The sequence below is a fragment of the Salmo salar genome, chromosome 05 (genome assembly GCF_965601325.2).
Source record: "Salmo salar chromosome 05, fSalSal1, whole genome shotgun sequence".
NCBI lineage: Eukaryota > Metazoa > Chordata > Actinopteri > Salmoniformes > Salmonidae > Salmo > Salmo salar.
Window position 1 is genome coordinate 81,009,820 of NC_138295.1, and position 25,181 is coordinate 81,035,000.

At 44.8% G+C, this 25,181-nt stretch overlaps 2 protein-coding genes across 6 annotated transcripts in view; one reads left to right on the plus strand and one right to left on the minus strand.

Moving 5' to 3' along the window:
• Window positions 1-1,025, minus strand: part of LOC106574714 (phosphoinositide 3-kinase regulatory subunit 4) — a 30,795-nt gene extending 29,770 nt beyond the window's left edge. The window contains exon 1 of one of the 3 annotated variants that reach the window (XM_082975650.1): window positions 726-1,025. The gene's annotated coding sequence lies outside the window, so the exon portion shown is untranslated. The remainder of the gene's footprint in view (window positions 1-725) is intronic. The other 2 variants (XM_082975652.1, XM_082975651.1) reach the window with 2 other exon arrangements.
• Window positions 1,026-1,098: 73 nt separating this feature from the next.
• Window positions 1,099-25,181, plus strand: part of LOC106574737 (calcium-transporting ATPase type 2C member 1) — a 44,245-nt gene continuing 20,162 nt past the window's right edge. The window contains exons 1-7 of one of the 3 annotated variants that reach the window (XM_082975655.1): window positions 1,218-1,334; window positions 8,762-8,826; window positions 17,652-17,756; window positions 18,030-18,146; window positions 24,289-24,378; window positions 24,572-24,607; window positions 24,975-25,036. In XM_082975655.1, the coding sequence (XP_082831781.1) occupies window positions 17,688-17,756; window positions 18,030-18,146; window positions 24,289-24,378; window positions 24,572-24,607; window positions 24,975-25,036 (374 nt within the window). In that variant the 5' untranslated portion in view covers window positions 1,218-1,334; window positions 8,762-8,826; window positions 17,652-17,687. Of the gene's footprint in view, window positions 1,335-8,761; window positions 8,827-12,366; window positions 12,663-17,651; window positions 17,757-18,029; window positions 18,147-24,288; window positions 24,379-24,571; window positions 24,608-24,974; window positions 25,037-25,181 lie in introns of those variants that run through there. The other 2 variants (XM_082975653.1, XM_082975654.1) reach the window with 2 other exon arrangements.

Here is a 25,181-nt window from a genome sequence, read left to right on the forward strand (position 1 = left end):
ATGGCCAATATACCATTGCAAAGGGCTGTTCTATGCAAGACACAAAGCAGAGGGCCTGGATACAGCCCTTAGCTGTGGTATATTGGTCATATTCCACAAACACCCAAAGTTCCTTATTGCTATTATAAAATAGTTACAAACATAATTTGAACAGTAAAAATAAATGTTTTGTAATATCCGTGGTATATGATCTCTCATACACACGGCTGAATGCTGTTTTAGCCAATCAGCATCCAGTATACAAACTACCCGGCTCAAAATAAACAATACATCTAGCCGGAAACCCTTCCCATACAATAAAGCGTTGCATGACAAATCATGTACTAAATAAAGCTTTATGAAAAGGATTTGCTACACAATTACAGAGAGAAACCACAAAGGTGGGCTATCAAATCCAATTTTATTTGTCACATACACATGTTTAGCAGATGTTATTGCGGGTATGTATAACAACAACGGTATGTATGAATGTAAATAGCATAGCTAGGTAAATAATAACTGTGGCTACAGTACTGGCTACAAATTGATATCTAGTTAGCTGCTTTCAAACTCGTTTAGTGCTACTTACTCTGCCATGAAAATGGGATCATTATGCATTGCCTCATCATGTAAGGAAGGTACACTGTGATGATGGCAGTGCAACTTACCATTGTCATGCGCATGAATATAAACAAAGAAAGAACATGCATAACAACCGAATAGTACATACAGTTTGATATACTTACAATACAAATGGAACACAAAATGCACGTGAAGTTGATGAAATGACAGTGCAGGGTATTGTTTACCAGATGGTTGAGATGCGGTGTAGTGCTGTTTGGCTTCGTATCTGGTTAGCATCTAGCTAACTTAATCGGTTCTAATATGTCATCCCCATGCATTTTGCTAAGACGACTCCATTTGAAAAAAATATAAATTGAGCGTCGAGATTTAGCTTGTTCCGTGAGTTCAGCTGACAGCTGAAGGAAAGTAACATTTCCTGTAAAATCCAATAAGATAAAATAAAAAAAAAGATAATATCCCTCCGCAGAATGCATAGACACATAAACTAGCGTCACTTCCGGTTCTAGATTTCACTTTCAAAACACAAGCTAGCTGTGAAAGCAATATGTGAGATGTCTACATGTTTTTTTGTTTGTTGCTTTCGTCTGAGAAATTGCCTAATGTCAATGAACGAGAAAAAGGGAGGAGGAGAGGAACTGTAGATTATTAAAAGAGAGCACTTTATCCCCGCCCCTTGTACGCTACTAGCGTGCTGATCTCACCGGCGACTGTCCGTCAGAGAGAAGCGACAGTGGATTTTACGGAAGATGCTGAAGAAACAGGAGCGGCTGGTAAGTTTCCGGATTTCTGAATGTTATATTCATATCTTCATATATTTACAACATAGTATATACCCAACAGTGAGTTGTATTTAGATATAAAACAATCTGTTGACAATGGTTTTGTTCAAAAAGGACAGTGGGGGGAGCTGTCGCAAGGGAAAGACAATGTAACGTTAGCTAGCTACAGTACAGTATAATGTTACTGTCGAGAGCTCCATGATCACCAGAGGTGAGCGTGGTGTTGTGCCGGTAAAAATACTGTTTACTTGCCATGTATATATTGCTGGATAACGTCAGTTGGATAACGGTAGTTGTTTGTCACAGCGAACTTTGACCTGGTTCAGGGATACATAGCTTCATGTCAAAGAACAACAAAACCAACAATAGCTATCTAGGTACTATAGCTTGTAGTATGCCATAGCCCAACAACCATATCCTCATAGCTATCTATGACGGTTATATAAAGTAAAGTTAGCGTTATATTGCCCTGGCAGGCCCACTGCCCACTTTATTGGTGTCGTTTTCCACTAGCACGGAACGGCGATGTTACTAACCCTCTGGTGATACTACCTCAAATACACTAATAGTTTTTTCTTCTTCTTCTTATAACGTTAAACAAATCTATTTGCAAGCAACTAAGCAACATGTTGAATTTTGCTGATCAATAAAACGTGTCAATGCAATAGTAGGTAGAGCAATGACCTAGATAGCACAACACACACTAACCACGAGGGTGTAGCTTTGGCTAAGCCTTGTTGCATTTAGTGTTCACGGTGTCGTTGTTATCGAGCATTGTGTTTTTGTTTTTGACAAGTTCATAAAGTTGACTGAATTTGGTCGTCTGTATTGTGCTTCCTCTGCAATTTAATTCAGGGGATGTTGGCTAGTTGACTGAATTTAATTCGGGGGGATGTTGACTGAATTTAATTCGGGGGGTTGTTGGCTAGTTGACTGAATTTAATTCGGGGGGATGTTGACTGAATTTAATTCGGGGGGTTGTTGGCTAGTTGACTGAATTTAATTCGGGGGGATGTTGACTGAATTTAATTCAGGGGATGTTAGCTAATTGACTAAATTTAATTCAGAATCCAGCAAGGCAATGCAATCAGCCATGTAAACAAACATTAACAATTAGCCTACAGACACACATACATGTATAGTCATTTGAATGGGGCTGCATGGGTGTATCAAGTCATTCACAGTCAGCCTGCTTCTCAGTCAGACAGCCTACATCAGAGAGAGAGAGAGTGTGTGTGTGTGAGAGAGAGGGAGCAACCTGAAGTTTATCATTATCGACAAACATGTTATTCTTTCTCAGAGAGCGAGCCTCTGGGGTCACAGAGGACCACCCATTACTACAACAGAAAAATGTTCAACTAGTGTGGCGTGCACAGTAAGCCAAGTACTGTACGCTTCAAAATTGCCTTTACAATTTATATAAATACTTTTGGGCTGCATTTAGCCTGTATTCTTAGGTAAACTGTGTTTATAATTAGGCCTGCACATTTAGCAACACTTCCAATGACCAGTTTGGCAATAGCTAGATGTACATGTATGTGTGTGCACAATTTACATTGATTAATAACAGTTGTATAAACTAGACCTGTGTTAATAACTAGGCCTATAAACGATGAACAAGAGTTAATATTGACCTTTTTCAACTTTGAACTTTGATTAGCCTATCTCACAACATTTTTAACCACAGCCCTCCTCTTGGCCGCAGAGACAACATGTTTCTGTTTTAAATCTAATTTCCTACACATTTTGCCATGGCTTATGTCATGTTCCTATGCTATCTGAGTGACTTAAACATTATAACAAAATCAGTGGGGGGCATGGGTCCCATGACATTACATTTTTTTGAATTTTAGGTTCTCCCTGACTGTCTAGTTTAACAATTTTTGGGTTGTTAGTTCTCAAATACAATCTTATTTAAAAATATATTGTACAATTTATATTTTTGACATAATTTATATCTAGTTTTAGTTGCTTTGAAGTTTAAACTGAAAACGTTTTACCATCTGCTAAATGCATGTAGGGGAAACGCATGCGAACACACACACATATGCACTACTTTGTGTGGGAAACTTTGTTTTCTTCAGTGGAGGAGGATAAGAATATTATGTCCCCGAAATGACCTTCCCTAGTATGCATGCCAACTATTACTGAAGTTGTTTCACTTGAGTAGTAGACTAAGCTACCTGGTGTTTCTGAGAGGGTCATGTACCAGGTTAGTCAGGGTGTTTGTTCTCTGATGCAAAGAGACAGACTTATGAAATCTGCTCAGTGCATGTTGCCTTGGTGATGAGTTTACGGATATAATTAAATGGTTATGAAACAGGCATAAAAAGCCATAGCCTACAGTGGGTGTCTACTATAATCACTTGTCCTGAAAAATTAGACCTAGTGCCCTCATCTCACAGACATCATAAAAAACCGTTTAGTTCATTTCCACTGCAAAATATTGTGAGTAATGCCAGAGTATTTCAGTGCTGTTTTGCAAACTGAAAATTTCACCATGTCTAACTGGCAAGAACCTGACTTATGAGTAAAAGCTACCAACAACCCAACCTCCAGTGGCGTTCTCCGTTCACGCAGGTCAGATGCACACCACTTTGTTCAGCGTCAGAAACATTTTTTTACTTGTTTAGGATGAGAATGATATCCTTAAAATGAACTAGTCTGTGTCAATGCCCACTGTAACTCAAGTTGTTCAGTTGAGTAGGCTAGGCTACCACCTGTGTTTATTCTTCCATGCAGTGTTATGAAATCTGCTCTCTGCAAGTTGCTGTGGTGGTAAGTTAACACAGTGTCATTGGATGGTTACAAAAGCAAAATAGTAGGCAGCTAGGCGCCTATAATAAAGTCAACAATCCTTCACCCTGTGAAGTGTGTGTGAAGTTATTCAGTCCAGATAGGATGCCGGGCAGGGAGGGGGACTGAATCCGTGTTGGGCATAGGTGTGGAGTTAGTGTGTTTGCTCTTTATGTTTGCCTGTCAAAGGGAGGGAGAGGGGTGTGGTGGCAAAGTGAAACGGGAGGCGGGACTGGTACATCCATTGCCCAAGCCCCATCGCTCTCTTTGCTCTGTCCTCGCTCTCTTTGCTCTGTTCTCTGTCCTCGCTCTCTTTGCTCTGTTCTCTGTCCTCGCTCTCTTTGCTCTGTTCTCTGTCCTCGCTCTCTTTGCTCTGTTCTCTGTCCTCGCTCTCTTTGCTCTGTCCTCGCTCTCTTTGCTCTGTCCTCGCTCTCTTTGCTCTGTTCTCTGTCCTCGCTCTCTTTGCTCTGTTCTCTGTCCTCGCTCTCTTTGCTCTGTTCTCTGTCCTCGCTCTCTTTGCTCTGTTCTCTGTCCTCGCTCTCTTTGCTCTGTTCTCTGTCCTCGCTCTCTTTGCTCTGTTCTCTGTCCTCGCTCTCTTTGCTCTGTCTTTTCTCTCTGTCTTCGTTCTATTTTCTCTCACTTCCTCCCCAGGCCCACCATATTCTCTCGCTCTCACTGCCCCTCTTCCCCTCTTGCGCTCACCACATCTTTCTCTGTCCATCTTCTCTCCCTGTAACTCCATGTCTTTAGAGCTTAAATTGTACAGCTTTATCCTCACTCTCTCAATCCTTCAATCCACCACTTACCACCTGTCTAATTACAGTACCCCACCCCCCCTCTCTCTCTCTCTGTTCTTTTTCTGCCACTCCCTTGTGCACTGACATGTCTCTGTTACCAGTCCTGTCTTTCTCTTTCCCAGCCTGACTGCTGTCACTCACTGTGGCCTTTTTAATAAACCAGCCTCTGTTCCAGAACCCTGTTCCAGACAGCAGCACCTAGAACCTGTGTTAGGCTTTGGCGGGATACCGTATATACAGTGCGTTCAGAAAGTATTCAGACCCCTTGACTTTTTCCATGTTATAGCCTTATTATAAAATTGATTAAATTAAAATCCTCATCAATGGACACACAATACCCCGTAAGGACATAGCAAAAAAGGTTTTTTAGAACATTTTGCAAATGTATAAAACATTTAAACCTTCCCTTATATACATAAGTATTCAGACCCTTTGCTATTAGACTCGAAATTGACCTTGGGTGCGACTTGTTTCCATTGATCATCCTTGAGATGTTTCTACACCTTGATTGGAGTCCACCTGTGATAAATTCAATTGATTGGACATGATTTGTAAAGGCATAAACCTGTCTATATAAGGACCCACAGTTGACAGTGCATGTCAGAGCAAAAACCAAGCCATGAGGTCGAAGGAATTGTCCGTAGAGCTTTGAGACAGGATTTTGGCTTGGCACAGATCTGGGGAAGGGTACCAAAAAATGTCTGCATTATTGAAGGTCCCCAAGAACACAGTGGCCAGGGAGGTGACCAAGAACCCGGTGGTCACTCTCACAGAGCTCCAGAGTTCCTCTGTGGAGATTGGAGAACCTTCCAGAAGGACAACCATCTCTGCAGTATTCCACCAATCAGGCTTTTATGGTAGAGTGGCCAGACAGAAGCCTCTCCTCAGTAAAAGTCACACGGCAGCACCTAAAGGACTTTTAGATCATGAGAAACAAGAGTCTCTGGTCTGATGAAACTTAAGATTGAACTATTTGACCTGAATGCCAAGCGTCATGTCTGGAGGAAACCTGGCACCATCCCTACGGTGTATTTCTGAATGCACTGTACTTTATACCGGGATATTTGAAAATTGCCACAAAGTTTTTCAATACAATTTAATATTTGTAGCTACTTTTTAAGTTAATACCTGCAGTCAACTTGTGCAGTACATTAGGAGATAAAGTTCTTCATTTCACCTGTGACATAATTTGACATTATGAAGCTTACCGTAGTTCCCCAGAACAGTCATGTGTTTGTTTGTAAATAACACAACGGGAGGAAGCAGGTCCAATGTGTTCTATATCTATCAGAGTCTCTGTTCTGCAGCGCACATGAGATGAATTTACACTACAATTCACTATTAAATGTTTGCCATCCGATATCTTATAATGGCTTTCTGCCAGAAATCAAAGATCTCTGGGTGAGTTATCTGTACATTGCCATCCTCCTCCGTTCTCCTCCCCCTCTGCTCTTTATTTTTTTTTTAACCAGGCAAGTCAGTTTTAAGAACAAATTCTTATTTACCATGGCAGCCAAACCCGGACGACGCTGGGCCAATTGTGCGCCTCCCTATGGGACTCCCAATCACGGCCGGATGTGATTCAGCTGGGATTCAAATCAGGGACTGTAGTGTCGCCTCTTGCACTGAGATGCAGTACCGCTGCGCCGCTCGGGAGCCACCCGTGGAAACATGCTGCTCTTCCTTCAGAAAAGCCTTCATTACAACTTTGTTAATTTGCACAATTTCTCTCATTCACTCTTGCTTGTAAATGACATTCGGTAGCTACTAGCTATGCTTGTATAACATTATGAGCTGGATTTGCCTGTCTTTGCAAATAGTTTGTTTTCGCTCGTTAGCATTTAGCTAACAGCGTCTATGTGATTTCGCTATTAGTTTGTGCAAATTTTGTTAGCATTCTGGTAATAGAGGCCCAATTTGCCTTTCTTTAGTTTTTTGTGCCCCCCCCCATGCCGGTAAATCCCAGGGTGAGAGAAGAACGGTAATAGCCTGTGGTCTAATCATTTATCTGGCCCTGAGGCATTGAGTCTATACACTGGACCAGCAGACCCTGCCCAGTGTCCAAGATGGCTCACGTTCTATTATTAACCAAACTAGATTCAGCAGCACAATATTTTCATGCCCCCTCAAGCAAACGGTGATCATTTGCACCTCAGATCAACATCTGTCATCACTTGTTTCTGTCCTACACAGGGTTAGATTGCATGTTTATACTTAATACCTACAGTTGAAGTCGGAAGTTTACATACACTTAGGTTGGAGTCATTAAAACTCGTTTTTCAACCACTCCACAAATTTCTTGTTAACAAACTATAGTTTTGGTGCATGACACAAGTAATTTTTCCAACAATTGTTTACAGACAGATTATTTCACTTATGTATCACAATTACAGTGGGTCAGAAGTTTACCAGCAATACACTAAGTTGACTGTGCCTTTTAAACAGCTTGGAAAATTCCAGAAAATGATGTCATAGCTTTAGAAGCTTCTGATAGGCTAATTGACATAATTTGAGTCAATCGGAGGTGTACCTGTGGATGTATTTCAAGGCCTACCTTCAAACTCAGTTCCTCTTTGCTTGACAAGTCTGGTTCATCCTTGGGAGCAATTTCAAATGCCTGAAAGTACCATGTTCATCTGTACAAACAATAGTACACAAGTATAAACACCATGGGACCACGTAGCCGTCATACCGCTCAGGAAGGAGACGTGTTCTGTCTCCTAGAGATTAACGTACTTTGGTGCGAAAAGTGCAAATCAATCCCAGAACAACAGCAAAGGACCCTGTGAAGATGCTGGAGGAAACCGGTACAAAAGTATCTATATGCACAGTAAAACGAGTCCTATATCGACATAACCTGAAAGGCTGCTCAGCAAGGAAGAAGCCACTGCTCCAAAACCTCTATAAAAATGCCAGACTACGGTTTGCAACTGCACATGGGGACAAAGATTGTACTTTTTGGAGAAATGTCCTCTGGTCTGATGAAACAAAAATAGAACTGTTTGGCCATAATGACCATCATTATGTTTGGGGGAAAAAGGGGGAGGCTTGCAAGCCGAAGAACACCATCCCAACCGTGAAGCACAGGGGTGGCAGCATCATGTTGTGGGGGTGCTTTGCTGCAGGAGGGACTGGTGCACTTCACAAAATAGATGGCTTCATGAGGAAGGAAAAGTATGTGGATATATTGAAGCAACATCTCGATCAGTCAGGAAGTTAAATCTTGGTCGCAAATGGGTCTTCCAAATGGACAATGACCCCAAGCATACTTCTAAAGTTGTGGAGGAAAAATGGCTTAAGGACAACAAAGTCAAGGTATTGGAGTGGCCATCACAAAGCCCTGACCTCATCCTATAGAAAATGTGTGAGCAAGGAGGCCTACAAACCTGACTTACACCAGCTCTGTCAGGAGGAATGGGCCAAAATTCACCCAACTTTTTGTGGGAAGCTTGTGGAAGGCTACCCGAAACGTTTGAACCAAGTTAAACAATTTAAAGGCATTGCTACCAAATACTAATTAAGTGTATGGAAACTTCTGACCCACTGGGAATGTGATGAAAGAAATAAAAGCTGAAATAAATAATTCTCTCTAATATTATTCTTACATTTCACATTCTTAAAATAAAGTGGTGATCCTAACTGACCTAAGACAGGGGATTTTAGTAGGATTATTTGTCAGGAATTGTGAAAAACGGTGTTTAAATGTATTTGGCTAAGGTGTATGTAAACTTCCGACTTCAACTGTATATGTCAGGGTTAGATCGCATGTTAGTACCTAATACCTATATGTCATCTATGCTGTTTCACTTTCTCCCTTTTCTACAGGCTAGCACAGGACAAGGGACCTTTTTTGGTAACTGAAGCCAGCAACTTCCTACAGTTGATAATAGGTAGGCTGAAGCCAGCGACTTCCTACAGCGGGTAATGGGTAGGATGAAGCCAGCGACTTCCTACAGCGGGTAATGGGTAGGATGAAGCCAGCGACTTCCTACAGCGGGTAATGGGTAGGCTGAAGCCAGCGACTTCCTACAGTAGGTAATGGGTAGGCTGAAGCCAGCGACTTCCCACAGTGGGTAATGGGTAGGCTGAAGCCAGCGACTTCCCACAGTGGGTAATGGGTAGGCTGAAGCCAGCGACTTCCCACAGTGGGTAATGGGTAGGCTGAAGCCAGCGACTTCCCACAGTGGGTAATGGGGAGGCTGAAGCCAGCGACTTCCTACAGTAGGTAATGGGTAGGCTGAAGCCAGCGACTTCCTACAGTAGGTAATGGGTAGGTTGAAGCCAGCGTCTTCCTACAGTAGGTAAAGGGTGGGCTTTTTCTGAAACCCTTGTCAGGTTGCGTATCTCAATAGCTGTTGTCTTGTTCAACAATGGCCCCTCTGAACACATTGTAGAAGGAAATAATAAGGCCTTTCTTAAGGGCACCTGAATCGCTGCCTCTTTATTGCAAGGTCAGAACATTAATGATCCTAGTCATTTTCAACTGTTTCTCTTTGTGCCTCTGTGTTGTGTATAGGAGTGTTGTGCTTTGTAGAAAATGTTGGATGAAATGTTTTTTTCTTTGCAAATCCTTGAGAGGCTCTAAGAATGACCTGCAAGGTGAGCTCTTTCATTGGCTGAAGAGTTAGGCTACAATCTTCATTGTTTTCCTGCCTACCTGGCACACCCATCAGCTGGCACACAGCATTATTCACACTGATGTGACGGTAAATGTTACAACGCCCATGCTTTTGTGTTTTTTAACAATAGCATCTAGCATTGTTCTGGGTGGAAACAAGCGGAAGTCATGCGATTTGTAGGAATTTTCCAATCTCTGTCTCCTCTTCTGTCTTGACCGCAGACTTACCCACAAGTAACAGTGACAGTCCCCAGCAGCCCTCTGTTGGTGTAAAGAGTAGAGGTCGACCGATTTATGATTTTTTTTCAACGCCGATACCAATTTATTGGAGGACCCCAAAAAAGTCGCTACCGATTAATCGGCCGATGTTTGTTTGTTTGTTTGTTTGTTTATTTATTTGTAATAATGACAATTACAACAATACTGAATGAACACTTATTTTAACTTAATATAATACATCAATAAAATCAATTTAGCCTCAAATAAATAATGAAACATGTTCAATTTGATTTAAATAATGCAATACAGTATAGCTTCCGTCCCTCTCCTCGCTCCTACCTGGGCTCGAACCAGGAACACATCGACAACAGCCACCCTCGAAGCAGCGTTACCCATGCAGAGCAAGGGGAACAACCACTCCAAGTCTCAGAGCGAGTGACGTTTGAAACACTATTAGCGCGCACCCGGCTAACTAGCTAGCCATTTCACATCGGTTACACCAGCCTAATCTTGGGAGTTGATAGGCTTGAAGTCATAAACAGCGCAATGCATTGCGAAGGGCTGCTGGCAAAACGCACGAAAGTCTAAAATTTAGGAAGGAAAAATTCCTGACGTTTCGCACAATTCGTGCTTCTTCGGAGGGGAAAAAAATTAAAATGCGGCTGCATACCATCTCTCAGAGTGATCTATCAAATCAGACTTAATTATAATATAATAACACAGAAATATGAGCCTTAGTTTCCGGATTCAACCATATTAATGACCTATCATCTCGAAAACAAAACGTTTTTCCTGTCAGTGAAATACGGAACCGTTCCGTATTTTATCTAACGGGTGGCATCCCTAAGTCTAAATATTCCTGTTACATTGCACAACCTTCAATGTTATGTCATAATTACATAAAATTCTGGCAAATTAGTTCGCAACGAGCCAGGTGGCCCAAACTGTTGCATATACCCTGACTGCATGCAATGAATGCAAAATGACACCATTTCACCTGGTTAATATTGCCTGCTAGCCTGGATTTCTTTTAGCTAAATATGCAGGTTTAAAAATATATACTTCTGTGTATTGATTTTAAGAAAGGCATTGATGTTTATGGTTAGGTGCAACGATTGTGCTTTTTTCGCAAATGCGCTTTTGTTAAATCATCCCCGTTTGGCGAAGTCGGCTGTCTTTGTTAGGAAGAAATAGTCTTCACAGTTCGCAACGAGCCAGGCGACCCAAACTGCTGCATATACCCTGACTCTGTTTGCAAGAGAAGTGACACATTTTCCCTAGTTAAAAGAAATTCATGTTAGCAGGCAATATTAACTAAATATGCAGGTTTAAAAATATATACTTGTGTATTGATTTTAAGAAAGGCATTGATGTTTATGGTTGGAGCAACGTGTACCTAAGCGATTATATGCAACGCAGGACAGGCTAGATAACTACACATGGTTGATGATATTACTGGTTTAACTAGTGATTATGATTGATTGTTTTTTTATAAGATAAGTTTAATGCTAACTAACAACTTACCTTGGCTTCTTATTGCATTCGCGTAACAGGCAGGCTCCTCGTGGAGTGTAATGTAAAGCAGGTGGTTAGAGCGTTGGACTAGTTAACCGTAAGGTTGCAAGATTGAATCCTCATGCTGACAAGGTAAAAATCAGTCGTTCTGCCCCTGAACAAGGCAGTTAACCCACCGATCCTAGGCCGTCATTGAAAATAAGAATGTGTTCTTAACTAACTTGCCTAGTTAAATAAAGGTAAAAAAATACGGCCAAATTGGCGTCCAAAAATACCGATTTCCGATTGTTATGAAAACTTGAAATCGGCCCTAATTAATCGGCCTTTCCGATTAATCGGTCGACCTCTAGTAAAGAGCAGTCTTTGTTTGTTCATTGGCATGGCTTCTATGTTTCGCTGAGTCACTATGAATGCATCTTAGCCTGGCTAGCTATTATTGAAATATTCTCAGCACTCCTTCCCTCTACACGGAACGTCTGGACAATGTCAGATAATAATAATATTTGTATCTTTTAGTACAAAACATTCCAGTATAGAGCTGCGATGATAAACCAAAAATGATCAACACCGATCACTTATCGCAAGCATTTTGCTGATATTGTTCATTACGAGCCTATACTAGAAACATTTGAAGTTTGAAATGAAGTAAGTTTACTAATATGGGTGATTGTTAATGGGACAATTGATGGCTACAACCATCAAACTAGTATATAACATGTTTTTAAATGTTATAAATGTATTATTCTATTTATTGTTATCGCATCAATTCAGGCAATTTATTGCGATATGGATTTTTGTCCGTATCGCCCAGCTCTATTCCTGTAGCGTTCCAAAAACTCCTGGCCGTCTCTTGAACTCTATTGCATTTGTGTGGTGTTTCCATTGACCTCTCACAATGTCTTATTTGATCTGATCGCTCCTTTCCATTGACCTCTCACAATGTCTTGTTTGATCTGATCTCTCCTTTCCATTGACCTCTCAACAGGTCTTATTTGATCTGATCTCTTCTTTCCATTGACCTCTCACAATGTCTTGTTTGATCTGATCTCTCCTTTCCATTGACCTCTCAACAGGTCTCATTTGATCTGATCTCTTCTTTCCATTGACCTCTCAACAGGTCTTGTTATTTGACCTGATTGCTCCTCTTTGATCCTGGTGCTCCTCCTCCTTATGGCTACTCAGTAGGCGTGTGCTAAAGTAGGCGTGTGTTGACCATGTTCAGATCAGACCCTCTGGAAGCACAATACTCCGATTGTACCTATTGCCTCTTATCAGCTTGAGAGAGAGACAAACTAATTCAGCCAGTCAACCTGTTGATATTGACAGGTAGCAGCCTGATCTACAAGGATAATGGCCATCCAGGACCCGGACCCGGTAACTACACCTATAGTAGTATGTGCAGTCTGTCAAGTCCAGACAGTCTTTTTGTGAGAGTGTGTGTGTAAGACAATTTGCAGCTGTGTGTTTGGTTCTCTCTGTGATAGGCTACTGATTTTGTTTGTTTGCTTGAGAAAGAGGGAGAAACAGATTCCCCGGACTGTAATTCAGCCACTCAACCTGTTGATATTGACAGGTAGCAGCCTGATTTACAAAGATAATGACCGACCTGGACCAGGAAACAACACCTGTAGTATGTTGTTCTCTCACCTAGCTACCTTATGATGAATAGACTACTGTAAACAGACCAGGGTTTAAATACCATTTAGGGTATTTCAGTAAGGCCTTATTTCAAAGACATTTTGTAAGTATTTAGATATTTTCTCTTTGAAAATACATTCTAATATTCAAATACTTGTATTTGTAAATAAACTTGGAATGTTTGAGCATGTATTTGAAAATACTCAAATACAGACTAATGTATTTTTAAATACAAATATTTAAATACTCCATGCATTTGAACCCTGGCCTGCTTGGTCCTATAATGGACCTGGACCCAACGTGTGTGTGTGTGTGTGTGTGTGTGTGTGTGTGTGTGTGTGTGTGTGTGTGTGTGTGTGTGTGTGTGTGTGTGTGTGTGTGTGTGTGTGTGTGTGTGTGTGTGTGTGTGTGTGGTGTGTGTGTGTGTGTGTGTGTGTGTGTGTGTGTGTGTGTGTGTGTGTGCTAGGTTACTGAGTTCTCTTTGTTGGCTTGGTGGTAACGTAGCCTAAATGGCGTTGGCTTGGTGGTAACGTAGCCTAAATGCCGTTGGCTTGGTGGTAACGTAGCCTAAATGCAGTTGGCTTGGTGGTAACGTAGCCTAAATGCAGTTGGCTTGGTGGTAACGTAGCCTAAATGCAGTTGGCTTGGTGGTAACGTAGCCTAAATGCAGTTGGCTTGGTGGTAACGTAGCCTAAATGCAGTTGGCTTGGTGGTAACGTAGCCTAAATGCAGTTGGCTTGGTGGTAACGTAGCCTAAATGCAGTTGGCTTGGTGGTAACGTAGCCTAAATGCAGTTGGCCAATGGGTTAGAAAGCTTAGTCAAATTAACAGCACCATTGTTTGCACTGTGTCCATAGGGTTAGTCTGTCACTGTGTCCATAGGGTAAGTCTGTCACTGTGTCCATAGGGTAAGTCTGTCACTGTGTCCAAAGGGTTAGTCTATCTGTCACTGTGTCCATATAGGGTTAGTTTAAGGCAGGGGTCTCCAACAAGATGGATTGACAAGAGGATGTGGAGTAAAATGTGATGGATTGACACAGTCAGGGACACAGGATCGAGTGGATGAATTAACTTGTGATCAAATTCTAGTAGGGAAAATCCTTCCTTTGTCTTCCTAATCGCAGTTCTTCTGAAGCGAGAGTAGAAATGCTGACGTATAACTCTGTTTCTGTTTGATTTGACGTGTTTACACTAAGAAGCTGGTAGTGTGCATAGGGGAAGGTGTGTCGGCGTACAGCAGTAACCTAGCCTTATCACCACCCTCATCTTTCTTTCAAACCCCCTTTCTCACGGTATCAACTTGCCGCTGCCTGGTGTGGCGTTCTACAGTATAGCAGGTTTTGTGTTGCGTATATCATAAAATACAACACTCTCTCGACCAATCAGAATGGAGTATTCAGCCAAGCCATGGTATAAGCCTAACTGCAATAACATGTCATTTCAACTGGTCACTAAATTACAGACAGGTGAAGCGTTGCATGGATAAAAGAAGAAGAATGAAGTAAGTCAGAAGAATACTCAACCAGAGGACAAATCCAGGTTATGGACAAATCCCCCACCCCTCTCTGCCTCTCTCTCCCTCTCTGCCTCTCTCTCCCTCTCTGCCTCTCTCCCTCTCTGCCTCTCTCTCCCTTTCTGCCTCTCTCTGCCTCTCTCCATCTCTCTCTCTGCCTCTCTCCATCTGCCTCTCTCAGAATGTTAGAGGGGCCCATTCTGTCAGTGTAGCCGAGAGAATGGATTGGCTCGCTAGTTCCCACTTGAAAAAAGGTTTGCTGGAGAACTTGTCACACCTGTAAGGGGCTTTTTTTTCTCTTGCAGGGGTTAAGGTTAAAGGTCATGGTTGAAGCATAGCACACCTTACACTTCTTCAGATTGTCCTCATAGGATAGGCCTCCAGCAACGCCTGAAGCACAGCATTACATCTAGACCAGAGCTCTCCAACTCTGTTCCTGGAGATCTATCCTCCTGTAGGTTATCACTCCAACCCTGTTCCTGGAGATCTATCCTCCTGTAGGTTATCACTCCAACTCAGTTCCTGGAGATCTATCCTCCTGTAGGTTATCACTCCAACCCTGTTCCTGGAGATCTATCCTCCTGAAGGTTATCACTCCAACTCTGTTCCTGGAGATCTATCCTCCTGTAGGCTTTCACTCCAACCCTGTTCCTGGAGATCTATCCTCCTGTAGGTTTTCACTCCAACCCCAGTTGTAACTAACCTGATTCAGCTTATAACCATGTAATTATTAGGAGTGAAAACCTACAGGAGGGTATCTCTCCAGGAACAGGGTTGGAGAGTAGTGCTGAGTGGTTAGTGCTTTTTGAGGTCTGTTCGATTTCGGTTCGTTTAAAAAAAAATATATAATAATAATAATAATCAAGGGGTTTTATTTTAAAAAACAACATTAAATGCACTATGCATTATGTGGGTTGAAATGCTGTAACAACACAGAATAAAACAATTAATACAAGTCCCATGATGGTAGTGACTGTCCATTACTGCTGATCACTTATCAGTTATTCACAATACTTTACTTTAATAAGATATTTAAGTTGTGTATATTACACTTTTTTTTTGACTTTATTATTTCATTCCAAGTCATCTCATCTCTATAGATCTATTTTAGTAGTTATTATAAGTAAATAAGACCTACTTTTATGACTGCTGACTATCAACTATCAATCACTTAGATTATGTATTTTCATGTAGAGATACCTCGCAATGCAACAGCGGCTCTTTATATCCCCTCACAATAGTGCATTTTTCTCTCTTCTGTAGCAGGCGTAAAATAAACACAGACTGGACAAGAAGATGTGCAATGGATTATGGTCATTGTAGCTAATTACCACATTTTATGCCCTAAACTATGTGGAATATTGGCCTGTGGGAAAGTACAACCCCCTATTACATCGCACGGTTCAGACTTGGATCTGATTCATCTCTAGAGAAACTGTGCAATGTGTGCATTGAGCTCACAGAAAAAAATCGACAGGTCAATTAGTTGTTTAAAAGACATGGCTCAGCACTATTGGAGAGCCTTGATAGATTGTGTGTTTGTTAGGGTGTATTCATTTGTATGTGTCTGTTAGGGTTTGCATTCACTTGGTGTAATATAACCTTTCTGGGGATGTTCCCCTGGTATAAGAAGGCTACTTAATCTAACTCTTCATTTAGCTAACTATAGTGTCTTCTGTGTAAAATAGATAAATGTTTGTTTTGTTGGCTTTTCTGATTGATTGGGCTGTAGGTTTTTTGACTTATCTGGCTGGCCATGCCTCTGCTCCAGGTAGCTAGCCTATCTGGCTGGCCAGAAAATGAGTAACCCTGTAGAGTGGGAATTACTACTGCCTCTTGTCAGAACCTGAGTAGGGAGAAGACTAAAGAGCGGTTGGAAGATGGTAAAGAGAGAGGAAGTACGAGGAGAGGAGGAGCGAGGGTTCTCTACTCATTCACTCCTCCATGCCTCTAGGCCCTCTCCTTCTCTACAGCTTTTCTTCTAGAGCTCTTCACTTCCACAGAAAGAAGTGTGACCTTTTCATTCATTATTCTACACCGAGTGGAGTGAGAGGGGGGAGAGGGGGAGAGGGAGTGAAGATGAGGGGAGACAGACAGAGAGAGTCTGATCCAGGTTTAAGCTCTTGTCACTCTTAATTAGATTGTTCTGTTAGCCTGAGAGGATTCACTCTCCAGCCTCCTTACTTATGTAAGATACTTTGTCTCATCTAAATGGCGGAGAGGAGAGAGGGAAGACACCAGGCGAGGGAGGAGAAGGAGCGGGATTTTGGTGGTTCTGGGGGTGTTGTGAGACACACAGACCGATGTTGGTTGGATACCTTTTTAGCAGTAGATGTTACGGGCAGGACCAGGAGGTGCGGCCGGTGGCAATGAAGAGGCACAGAACAGGTCATTCATCCCCCTGCCTGTCGTACGGTTACTGTGTCATTGCCTGCCTACAGTCCTCCCTACGGCAACGGAGTGAGATGGTTTGTTTGACGAGGAGGGCTGACGAGTAACCACAGGTGTTGACTGTCTATGTTGGCAGAGGGAACACAGCAGACTGCCTTTTGCTGGACCTCAGTTGATGGATTAGATAACTTAGCTCTGCATTGCAACCAGTTGGCACATGGTACGTTGCTGTGAAGTACTCTTTTTCCCATCATGCTTTTTTTTGTCTTTTGAAAAAACGATCACCAAAAAGCTGTTGATTGTCATGAAACATGTTTGTGCCTTAGTCCTGGTATGCCTGATCTCGGTGACCTCGTATGAGTGATATTGTTTGGCTGCCTGGTGGAACCTGGGGGTCAGTAGGACATCTGGCCTAATGGCAGAACTAGCATTCGCATAGGGGAGCGAAGTGCAGCCTTAATCTTAAAGCTATGATATAGCAAAGGCTATGGCGTGATGAGAAGGGCTACCATCTAATCTCTGTGGGTGTAGTTTTAGCATCATGCTGCCTGGACTACACTAAATATGCAAGGGATTACATTTTTGATTGTGTTAAATCAAATCAAATTGTCACATGCGCGGAATACAACAGGTGTAGACTTTACAGTGAAATGCTTACTTACCAGCCCTTCACTAACAATGCAGAGTTTTAAAAAAGTAAGAAAAATTAGCTAAATAAACTAAAGGAAAATAGTAACACAATAAAATCCCAATACCGGGGCTATATACAAGGATAATGGATATGTCTTGTTTCTCCTAATGTTATTGTCTGTCTGCTGCAGCTTCCCGAGAAACAACCCCAATATGAAGATAAAACCATGGTTCCAGTACTAACTTCAAAACAAGCCAGCCAATTACCAGTGAACGAAGTAACATGTCTCCTGCAGGTACGTATGGCACAGTGAAAAATGTAGAATTTACTAACGTTGTATTCCATTACCATTAGTGCATAGACATTTGAGTCGTTTAGCAGACACTCTTATCCAGACGACTTAGCTAATGCATTCATCTTAAGATAGCTAGGTGACACGAGTTAGGCCTAGTCAGCATCACTGAACTGTCAAACAGCACCAGCATACTGAAGGGTGAGCCCCTCATCTCGTCATCACACGCTAGTCACCTGACAGCGTTGTTGTTGGTAACCATGCTCCTTCCCTCAGGCTGACCTGCAGTACGGCCTGACCCACAGTGAGGTCACCCGTCGCCGTGCCTACCATGGCTGGAATGAGTTCGACATCAATGAGGAGGAGCCTCTCTGGAGGAAGTACATCTCCCAGGTGAGTGGCGGATAGAACTGCAAATCCCTTGTACGTCAAGCTGAAAAAGTACAACTCCCTGGAGAGTGAAGGGAAGCTACCCAAAGCTGAAATTCATACCGTTATTATAGCGTTGTAGTACATGTGTGTGTGAAGCCTAAATAAGCAGAAAGGGGAACACCCTCACACCTGATACATCCTGGCTTTGATACAGGAGTTCTAGCACAGCATCCCACCACTGACAAGACATTTCCAGCGAGTGCTGAAGCCGACGCTGCAGTAGGGCTTCAGGTTTCAGAAGCAGCTCCTTACATGCTGTAGTGTTTAGTACACGTGAAATATCACAGATCACCTGCTGTCCTCCCTCCGCCCCGCTCTTGGATCGCTCTTGACTTCTTTTGCAAGGACAAAAGCTCCCAGTGTCCTCTGGGGTAGGAGGGAGGGAGAGAAGAGGAGGAAAAAACTGGGCCGCTCTATTCTGCCTGGTTTCTGTCTTCCGTGGCCAGAAGCAAAGTGATGAGCGGTCGGATAAATATAGAGCTGCCGCCCTGAGAGGCCGTTTTTCTCCTTCACACAGAGAGATGGAGAGATTGAGGGATGCTGTACCCCCCCCCCCCCCCTCTCTCGCTCTCTCTCCCCCCTCTCTCGCTCTCTCTCCCCCCTCTCTCGCTCTCTCTCCCCCCTCTCTCGCTCTCTCTCCCCCCTCTCTCGCTCTCTCTCCCCCCGCTCTCTCGCTCTCTCCCCCCACCCGCTCGCTCTCCCCCGTCTCTCTCTCCCGTTCCACTCTCACTCCCCTCTCTCACCCCCTCGCTCTCTGTTCCTTCTTTGTTTCACCCCCTTTGATACCCTGCTGAAGAAGAAAGATCAGCCACTTACTCATCACGTGGTTGATGTGAGATGCAGCCTCCTGTTGCCATGGAAACATATCGAAAAATACGTAATTGAGCCATTGCTGTACTTCGGCGCTTTGGTTGGTTTAAATTGCAGTGGGGAAATTATAATTTTTTTAAATATTTTTTTTTAAGTACTGATCATAATTACAGAGGCACTTTGGATCTAGCCAGATAGAACAGCCTCTGATCTGGTTCAATCAGTAACACCATTTTCCATTCTCCATTCCATATTTTATGGTATTTTCTCAACACCATTTGTCCCAGAACGCTTAAGACCCAAACCTAACTCCCTAGGTGACAGGGTCAGCGTCCATAGAAAGGCAGTACTGCCCAGTACAGGGCAGTACTCAAGATTACATAGAATAATTATCTAGAATATTAATCACAGTATTCATTCACCTCTATTGTATTCATCCCTCCCTATCTTCTGAATTGGGAGGGTGCCATTCCCCCACTCCCCTGACTCCTCTGTTGTCAGATCAGATTCCTCCTCATGGCTTGAGGCCTGACGCGCCTGACGAGGCCTGAGTTACTGAACTACCAGATGGTCCAGTCTAGCTAGCTAATTTGTTTGTGTGTGTGTGAAATCTGTCAGAAGCACTATTGCTCACACACACACACACACACACACTCTCTGAGTGAAGAGCTACAAGCATTCGGGTCTTTAATCTGTCACTAGTTTGGGCTGTGCCAGTCAGGCAGGTTATCTGTACAGAACAGAGCAGCAATCTGGTGCTCTCCCTGTCTCCTGGAGGCTCCCACCATCAGCTCAGCTCCATCTCTCCCTGTCTCCTGGAGGCTCCCGCCATCAGCTCAGCTCCATCTCTCCCTATCTCCTGGAGGCTCTCACCATCAGCTCAGCTCCATCTCTCCCTATCTCCTGGAGGCTCCCACCATCAGCTCAGCTCCATCTCTCCCTGTCTCCTGGAGGCTCCCGCCATCAGCTCAGCTCCATCTCTCCCTGTCTCCTGGAGGCTCCCACCATCAGCTCAGCTCCATCTCTCCCTGTCTCCTGGAGGCTCCCGCCATCAGCTCAGCTCCATCTCTCCCTGTCTCCTGGAGGCTCCCACCATCAGCTCAGCTCCATCTCTCCCTGTCTCCTGGAGGCTCCCGCCATCAGCTCAGCTCCATCTCTCCCTGTCTCCTGGAGGCTCCCGCCATCAGCTCAGCTCCATCTCTCCCTGTCTCCTGGAGGCTCCCGCCATCAGCTCAGCTCCATCTCTCCCTGTCTCCTGGAGGCTCCCGCCATCAGCTCAGCTCCATCTCTCCCTGTCTCCTGGAGGCTCCCGCCATCAGCTCAGCTCCATCTCTCCCTGTCTCCTGGAGGCTCCCACCATCAGCTCAGCCCCATCTCTCCCTGTCTCCTGGAGGCTCCCGCCATCAGCTCAGCTCCATCTCTCCCTGTCTCCTGGAGGCTCCCACCATCAGCTCAGCTCCATCTCTTCCTGTCTCCTGGAGGCTCCCACCATCAGCTCAGCTCCATCTCTCCCTGTCTCCTGGAGGCTCCCACCATCAGCTCAGCTCCATCTCTCCCTGTCTCCTGGAGGCTCCCACCATCAGCTCAGCTCCATCTCTCCCTGTCTCCTGGAGGCTCCCACCATCAGCTCAGATCCATCTCTCCCTATCTCCTGGAGGCTCCCGCCATCAGCTCAGCTCCATCTCTCCCTGTCTCCTGGAGGCTCCCGCCATCAGCTCAGCTCCATCTCTCCCTGTCTCCTGGAGGCTCCCGCCATCAGCTCAGCTCCATCTCTCCCTGTCTCCTGGAGGCTCCCACCATCAGCTCAGCTCCATCTCTCCCTGTCTCCTGGAGGCTCCCACCATCAGCTCAGATCCATCTCTCCCTGTCTCCTGGAGGCTCCCACCATCAGCTCAGCTCCATCTCTTCCTGTCTCCTGGAGGCTCTCACCATCAGCTCAGCCCCTGTCATCTGGAGGCTCCCACCATCAGCTCAGCTCCATCTCTCCCTATCTCCTGGAGGCTCCCACCATCAGCTCAACTCCATCTCTTCCTGTCTCCTGGAGGCTCTCACCATCAGCTCAGATCCGCAAAGGTGTGTGTGTGTGTGTGTGTGTGTGTGTGTGTGTGTGTGTGTGTGTGTGTGTGTGTGTGTGTGTGATCTTCTCACCAGTATTTTTAGCAGCAAAGTGAGAAAGCAGCACAAGGCTTTAGTTTGGCGTCATCATCATCTCCCCCGTCGCTGCACCTCGTTGCCGCTACAGATTTTCATCCGTTTTTAGCATCCCAGAGGATAAACTGGTGGCGTGAAGTCATTTATCACCGTTATCAGACTGCGCTCTAAAAAGCACTGTACCTATTGGTGTTGAATCCATCTCTCTGAGAGGCCGACGGTGGGTACATAGTGGTGTTGAATCCATCTCTCTGAGAGGCCGACGGTGGGTACATAGTGGTGTTGAATCCATCTCTCTGAGAGGCCGACGGTGGGTACATAGTGGTGTTGAATCCATCTCTCTGAGAGGCCGACGGTGGGTACATAGTGGTGTTGAATCCATCTCTCTGAGAGGCCGACGGTGGGTACATAGTGGTGTTGAATCCATCTCTCTGAGAGGCCGACGGTGGGTACATAGTGGTGTTGAATCCATCTCTCTGAGAGGCCGACGGTGGGTACATAGTGGTGTTGAATCCATCTCTCTGAGAGGCCGACGGTGGGTACATAGTGGTGTTGAATCCATCTCTCTGAGAGGCCGACGGTGGGTACATAGTGGTGTTGAATCCATCTCTCTGAGAGGCCGACGGTGGGTACATAGTGGTGTTGAATCCATCTCTCTGAGAGGCCGACGGTGGGTACATAGTGGTTTTGAATCCATCTCTCTGAGAGGCCGACGGTGGGTACATAGTGGTGTTGAATCCATCTCTCTGAGAGGCCGACGGTGGGTACATAGTGGTGTTGAATCCATCTCTCTGAGAGGCCGACGGTGGGTACATAGTGGTGTTGAATCCATCTCTCTGAGAGGCCGACGGTGGGTACATAGTGGTGTTGAATCCATCTCTCTGAGAGGCCGACGGTGGGTACATAGTGGTGTTGAATCCATCTCTCTGAGAGGCCGACGGTGGGTACATAGTGGTGTTGAATCCATCTCTCTGAGAGGCCGACGGTGGGTACATAGTGGTGTTGAATCCATCTCTCTGAGAGGCCGACGGTGGGTACATAGTGGTGTTGAATCCATCTCTCTGAGAGGCCGACGGTGGGTACATAGTGGTGTTGAATCCATCTCTCTGAGAGGCCGACGGTGGGTACATAGTGGTGTTGAATCCATCTCTCTGAGAGGCCGACGGTGGGTACATAGTGGTGTTGAATCCATCTCTCTGAGAGGCCGACGGTGGGTACATAGTGGTGTTGAATCCATCTCTCTGAGAGGCCGACGGTGGGTACATACATAGTCAAAGACTGTGATGTCCTTGTGTTAATTCAAGTGCAAGGCAAAACAGACAACTAACTACAGAGCAGTTGAATTCCAGATACCTGGAGACTACAGGGAGCCCTACTGACTACGGAGGTAATTGTGTGTACAGAAGATGTCCCAGAGTGTGATGTCAGCATTTAGGAAGGTACTGGGCCTTGAATCTTGTTCCTGTCAGGGGGATCTTGTTCCTGTCAGAAGTAACCAGGAAACCAGGGCTCTGGAGGCCTTTAATCAAACACTGTCACTCCTCTCTGATTTTGAACCCCTATGTAAGTATTGAACACATTAATTACGGTAGACTCGATGCTTTGTCCGCTCGCCATGCTGCCTCAATTATCCTGTCAAAGGGAGCGACAGCAACACAGCGCCATTGGCTGGGCCTGTACTCCCACTGTGCAGTCAGTGGCCGTGTTTGAGAGCATCAAAAAATACATGGATGTATAATGGGTCAATTGTGACCGACTGACTGATCTGCAAATAATATTGAGTAGTTATTTCTGATGCAAGGTGATTTGTAGATTAGTCAGTCTCCCCTCGCCTCTAAAGTCAGCCTGAAACCCCAAACAGCAAGCAATGCAGATGTGGAAGCACGGTGGCTAGGAAAATCTCCCTAAAAAGGCAGGAACCTAGGAAGAAACCTAGAGAGGAACCAGGCTGCATTCAGCCATTACTCTCTCTCTGCCTCTGTCTGCCAGAGGAACCAGGCTACATTCAGCCATTACTCTCTTTCTCTGCCTCTGTCTGCCGGGCCGGCCCAGCCACCCCCGCCCGCGCCGGGCCGGCCCGCCCCTCTCTGCCTCTGTCTGCCAGAGGAACCAGGCTACATTCAGCCATTACTCTCTTTCTCTGCCTCTGTCTGCCAGAGGAACCAGGCTACATTCAGCCATTACTCTCTCTCTGCCTCTGTCTGCCAGAGGAACCAGGCTGCATTCAGCCATTACTCTCTCTCTGCCTCTGTCTGCCAGAGGAACCAGGCTACATTCAGCCATTACTCTCTCTCTGCCTCTGTCTGCCAGAGGAACCAGGCTACATTCAGCCATTACTCTCTTTCTCTGCCTCTGTCTGCCAGAGGAACCAGGCTACATTCAGCCATTACTCTCTTTCTCTGCCTCTGTCTGCCAGAGGAACCAGGCTACATTCAGCCATTACTCTCTCTGCTCTGTCTGCCAGAGGAACCAGGCTGCATTCAGCCATTACTCTCTCTGTGCCTCTGTCTGCCAGAGGAACCAGGCTGCATTCAGCCATTACACTCTCTCTGCCTCTGTCTGCCAGAGGAACCAGGCTACATTCAGCCATTACTCTCTCTCTGTCTCTGTCTGCCAGAGGAACCAGGCTGCATTCAGCCATTACTCTCTCTCTGCCTCTGTCTGCCAGAGGAACCAGGCTGCATTCAGCCATTACTCTCTCTCTGCCTCTGTCTGCCAGAGGAACCAGGCTGCATTCAGCCATTACTCTCTCTCTGTCTGCCAGAGGAACCAGGCTGCATTCAGCCATTACTCTCTCTCTGTCTGCCAGAGAGGTTTCACATGTAGAGATGTAGTTTCTGACTGTTGGAGGTTTGCCGTGTCATTGAAAGTATTACTGTGTCATTGAGATACAGTATACCTTATGTGTGTGAGACAACCTTCCGGCAGCTTCCAGGACCTTGTTTGACAAATGAATGGGCTTCTTACTTTCTCTGTACAGAGACCCTTATTCTATTTCTCTTCTATATAGTCAGTCACTCACTCATTCAGTCACACACACTCACACAAGTCACTACCGATCACATCAGATGTGGAACATTGGTATTGATCGTGCAGTGCAACAGCTCAATGATGGCATCCTCTCTCCCTCTCCCTCCCCCAGTTTAAGGATCCTCTCATCATGTTGCTACTGGCCTCTGCTGTCATCAGTGTGCTCATGCGCCAGTTTGATGATGCCATCAGCATCACAGTGGTAAGGAACCCCATCACCACACAGGTTATTTATAGTATACCATTTAGTACTGTGAGTAATTCCATGGTGCTCCAGAAATGTCTGACAACGGATTAGACTGGGTACTACAGAGAATGGAGAGTTAAGCGCTAACCTATTTTGTATATATCTCTATATCTCTATCTCTCCCCATCCCTCTTTTTCTCCTTGACAGGCCATTATAATAGTGGTTACAGTTGCCTTTGTCCAGGTGAGACCTCTTTATTTGCCTTCACTCTGTGGACTGTGTTAGTTGTGACAGGGAGTCAGTCAGTGTGTTTCTCTGCAGATGTCATGGTGTTTTCTCAGAGCACAAAGCCAGATGCCAAATAGATCACAGTGGAACAGAACAGACGGGTGTGTGTGTGTGTGTGTGTGTGTGTGTGTGTGTGTGTGTGTGTGTGTGTGTGTGTGTGTGTGTGTGTGTGTGTGTGTGTGTGTGTGTGTGTGTGGGGCTCGTCTCTGTAGAGAGAACATTGGAAATGCATTGCTGTTCCATCATTTATGAGGGGCATGAAAACTGATCAAAGACATTTGTAGAGAGTTGTTTCAGCTATGCTCTCTCTGTTTCTCTGAAGGAATACCGCTCTGAGAAGTCCCTTGAAGAGCTGGGAAAACTTGTTCCTCCAGAATGCCACTGGTGAGCACTGCCTCTCTCAGCTCCAATGCTCTCTGTTATGTTTTTCTCTCTCACCCATCACTAATTGTATCTACATATGGAATGACAGTCAAACATGACAGTGGAAGCAGCTTAGGACCGACGTCACTCCAATAGACTTAGTGCA